This window comes from Jaculus jaculus, chromosome 19 (assembly GCF_020740685.1).
Source record: "Jaculus jaculus isolate mJacJac1 chromosome 19, mJacJac1.mat.Y.cur, whole genome shotgun sequence".
NCBI lineage: Eukaryota > Metazoa > Chordata > Mammalia > Rodentia > Dipodidae > Jaculus > Jaculus jaculus.
Window position 1 is genome coordinate 51,922,150 of NC_059120.1, and position 4,384 is coordinate 51,926,533.

General features: G+C 49.9%; 1 protein-coding gene across 1 annotated transcript; it reads right to left on the reverse strand.

Annotated features, from left to right (window-relative positions):
- Window positions 1-432: 432 nt before the first annotated feature.
- Adam30 (ADAM metallopeptidase domain 30) lies at window positions 433-2,625 on the reverse strand. Its single transcript, XM_004658931.2, has one exon. It carries the CDS (start codon window positions 2,623-2,625, stop codon window positions 433-435), a length of 2,193 nt encoding a protein of 730 aa, XP_004658988.2.
- Window positions 2,626-4,384: the final 1,759 nt, after the last annotated feature.

A 4,384-nucleotide genomic window follows, 5' to 3' on the forward strand; every position in this document is an offset into this window, starting at 1 on the left:
CCACTCGGTGGCACAAGTGTCTGGAGCTTGATTTCAGTGACTGAAGCCCTGGTGCGCCAATTCTCTCTCTGTCCGTCTGTTTCTGTCTATATATCTTTAAAAAAAAAAAGTTAAAAGTTCTGTGAAAAGAGGCGGAGGTGGAGGTATGCATTTGAGGCCATCCTGAGACTACATAGTGAATTCCAGATCAGCCTGGGCCAGAGGTAGGAAACCCTACCTCAGGGGGAAAAGAAAAAAAGAAAAAAAGAAAGAAAGAAAGAAAGAAAGAAAGAAAGAAAGAAAGAAAGAAGACAGAAAGAAAGAAAAAGAAAAACACCCCCCCCCTAAAAAAAGTTCTGGGAGAAAATGAAAAGCCATTTGAATAAATGATAAGCTTGTTTAATAACGGAGGCTATGGTCCTGAATGACTGAGAATTTGGCCTGGGTAAATATTTATTTCGTGACATTCTGTCCCACACTACTTTCTGGTTTGGCAGTTAAACTCTTCACTATCAATTGCCTGCAAAATACAACCACCACGGAGATGGCAAACAAAATGAGGCGCAGCAGCATGATAAACAAGATCAGAAAAGGGGAGGGCACCTGCTCTTTCATCAGTCCCGGGGGGCCACTGTCGATACTGCCCCCGTACCCCACCTCCACACAGAGGGGCGGGGCCCAGCCATACCGGCAATGGCAGTTCCTTTTCTGGTTGCAAGTGCCTCGGCTGTTGCACTTCTGAGGCCAACAGTCAAAGTTCAGCACGGAGCTGTCCACACACGTGCTGTTCATGCACACTTTGTTTGGGCCACAGGAGGTACCGTCGTTTATCACCCCAATGTCGGGTATCTCCTGGGTGTTCATAGATAAGTGATAGGCTGTACCCCAGCACTTGACGTTATCTGCCTGCAGGTAGGTGGAGATGAGGATCGTGTGATCCGGCATCTCGGGAAGGCTCTTAACATTGACGCACTGTAACCTGCCACACATGACGTTGTCCGGGTCGCACTGTTTGTAACTCGTGGTGTTGTGGATCTCGCAGTTACCGTACTGATCGCCCACTGCGTTGATCACCTCGTAGCATCCATGGGGAGCCTCCTTGGCCCCGTATCCGAAGACGCTTCGGCACTGCACATCTCTGGATCTGCACCCCTTACTGAAACAAAAGCCTTCGTACTGGCAAGGGGTCCCATCCTGCTTGTAAGAGTCGTCTGGACAGAAGTTTGAGGTCCCGTTGCAATACTCCGCGAGGTCACACTCATTTTCTTCCTGCCTGCACACGTGTCCCGAGGGAAGGAACTGGCAGCGGTGGCAGCAGAGCCCGAAGGAGCAGTTGACCCCGGGCTTCAGCTTGCAATCCGTCCCGCAGCACGGCTCGCTCTTACAGTCCTCCTGGGAGCCACAGTCACACTCCTCGTTGCCTTCCACAATTTTGTTCCCGCATCTCTTAACCACATAACCGTAGCGCGTAAAGTCATCTAAACACTCGGCGGCTATACGGAGGTAATTGTAATATTTCTCGTAACTACAGTTACTGAACCCACTCTGCCCAGTGCCCATGATGCACGTCTTCTTGCCCTTGCACTGGCAATAAGGCCCATCGTGGCGCATCCCCAGAGAATGACCCAGTTCGTGAGTAGACCAAGTGGCCGTCTCCAGGATGTTCAGGCCCACAAAGGAACTGGTGGACCCGCCGTGGTACGGTTCACACACTCTCCCCCAGGACCAGCCAGTGGCATCTTTGTACCTTTTTGAAACATACAGGTGTGCCCAGTCGAAGATGAACTTGGTACTTAGGGATCTTCTTTTGTATATGACAAATTGGCTTAAAACTTCAGCTAAAGTGGCAACCCTGATATTGACTTCGTTGTAATATGTCCACAGTTCAAGGCTTTTTAGCTGTATCCTCAAACTGATCTCTTGAAAGTACGTGTCCATGATGGCGCACAAAAGGATGGCATCGTTCACGACCAAGGAAACGTTGTAATTCACTGCTCTGAATCTACCCACGTCAAAGACCATGAACAGTTCAAAGTACTTTTGATGTGTGTAGTATAGATAGTCACTACTCCTGGCCATTTTTCCTTCTTTGTCCCTTAGCCTACTTTCCCCTTCATCAACCACACCACAAGTTCCATTGCCAAGTTGCTCTTTCTTCAGGAGATACACGACGTGTTCAAAACGGGAAGAGGGTTTGAGAGGCTCGATTTGGTAATACCTGGCATCAATGTTCAGTATGCCTTTGAGACCGCCCATGCATGTAGTTAGAGTGGCTTCTGAACCCTGGGACCCTTCCACCCAGCCCAGGTAACTGCAGTCGCTGGGCAGGTGTGGGTGATCCTCCACAAGCTGCCCCTGTTTTGTGAAGGAGAAGACGGGCAGGTTTGGCAGCAGCAGAAATTTCTTGGGCCACAGATGGAGGACCCGGTTCTTGCCTTTTAAGGGCAAGAGATAGGACAAAGAGCTGACCACGCCCTGATGCTGGCTCTTGTAGCTCAGCTTTTTGGGGATGGTGATTTCATACGAGTCAAACCCCCAGTTGGGGTCAAATAATAAGGCACCGCCCACAGACTCAAGAAAGAGTGTCGCTAGAACCAGTCTCCGGAGCCAGGGTCCCCCGGGGAGGAAGGGCCAAGGTGACCCCATGTTCTGATCCCTCCGCTGGAATTCCAGCCTCATGTGTCAGATTTCCATGGGCGCACCCCTCCCCCAGACCCCCCCACCACGCTGCGCAGCTCCCCGTCGGCCTGGGGGGACCCCTGGGCCTCCCATCCAGTCTGGCTGATGTCCTCAGGCGCGCACCTGTCCAACGCATCCGCCCCCTGTTCCAGGCCAGACGTTGAGCTCGCGCCCACCAGGGAAGGGCAGCTCGCTGCAAGAACACGGAGAAGGCTTGGAGAAGCGCTTCTCGCCACATGGCGGTGAGCCCTGGGACCACCCCGAAGGCACCATGGTGCTGAGAAGAGGGGATCGAGGAGTGCCCAGCACTGACACGTCTCTACTGCGCCCTCCGGGGCCTCAGGGTCCACTGCGGAAGAGGTGGCTGCAAAAGCATAAGATCCTGACGATGCAACTGTCCCGACAGAAATGGGCCTCCGTTTCCAGACCTTCACAAGGACCCTCATAATAGGAGGAAAAGACGATGACATCAAAATTAAAGAGAGACAGAGGTTAGGAGAGAGGGAGGGGACATGATGGGGAGCGGAGCTGTGAAGGGGAAAATGGGGGAGGGGAGGGAAATAGCATGTTTTATTATAATTATAGAAGCTGTCAATTATAAAAAGGGGGGGGTGCTGGAGAGATGGCGTAGCGGTTAAGCGCTTGCCTGTGAAGCCTAAGGACCCCGGTTCGAGGCTCGGTTCCCCAGGTCCCACGTTAGCCAGATGCACAAGGGGGCGCACGCGTCTGGAGTTCGTTTGCAGAGGCTGGAAGCCCTGGAGTGCCCATTCTCTCTCTCTCCCTCTATGTGTCTTTCTCTCTGTGTCTGTCATTCTCAAATAAATAAATTTTAAAAAAAAATTAAAAAAAAAAGAGTGACTGCTTCACCTCTGACAGGGGCCCCGGACAATGACCAGCAGACTAATGCAGCTTTTGACGTTGCCCAGGTGTTGGAAATGATATACATATATTCCTCAAGGGTTTGTTAAACTGCTCTCAAAGGGTTTATGCTCATTTCCATATCTTATATATCACAATAAAATCTTATTTTTAAAAAATATTTTTTAACTTCTTATTTATTTATTTGAGAGAGAGAATGAGAATGGGCACTCCAGGGCCTTTAGCCACTGCAAACGAACTCCAGACGCATGCGTCCCCTTGTGTATCTGGCTCACGTGGGTCCTGGAGAATTGAACTGGTATCCTTTGGCTTTGCAGGCAAATGCCTTAACTGTTAAGCCGTCTTCTCTCCAGCTCCAAAATCTTATTATTATTATTTTTTTACAGTATTTAAGTACTTTTATTTATTTGTAAGAGAGAGAGAGAGAGAGAAAAACAGGCATGAGAGAGAATGGGCACACCAGGGCCTCTAGCCACTGCAGACAAACTCCAGATGCATATGACCCCCCTGTGCATCTGGCTTATGTGGGTCCTGGGGAATTTAACCTGGATCCTTTGGCTTTGCAGGCAAGTGCCTTAACTGCTAAGCTGTCCCTTCAGCCCACAAATGATTTTTTTTTTTTAAACAGAAGTTGTCAATCACAAAAAAAGAAAAAAGGTGCTGGAAAGAAGTGACAGGAGCACCCAGCACTGCAATATCTCTATCACAGCTTCCAAGGCTCAGGGTTCATTGCGGAAGAGGTGGCAGAAAGAATGTAAGAGCTAATGGAAGGGTAGGACTCCTTACAATGCTTCCCCCAGACACAAAATGGCTTGCATATCCATGACCTCACAGTGCCTGACACTAC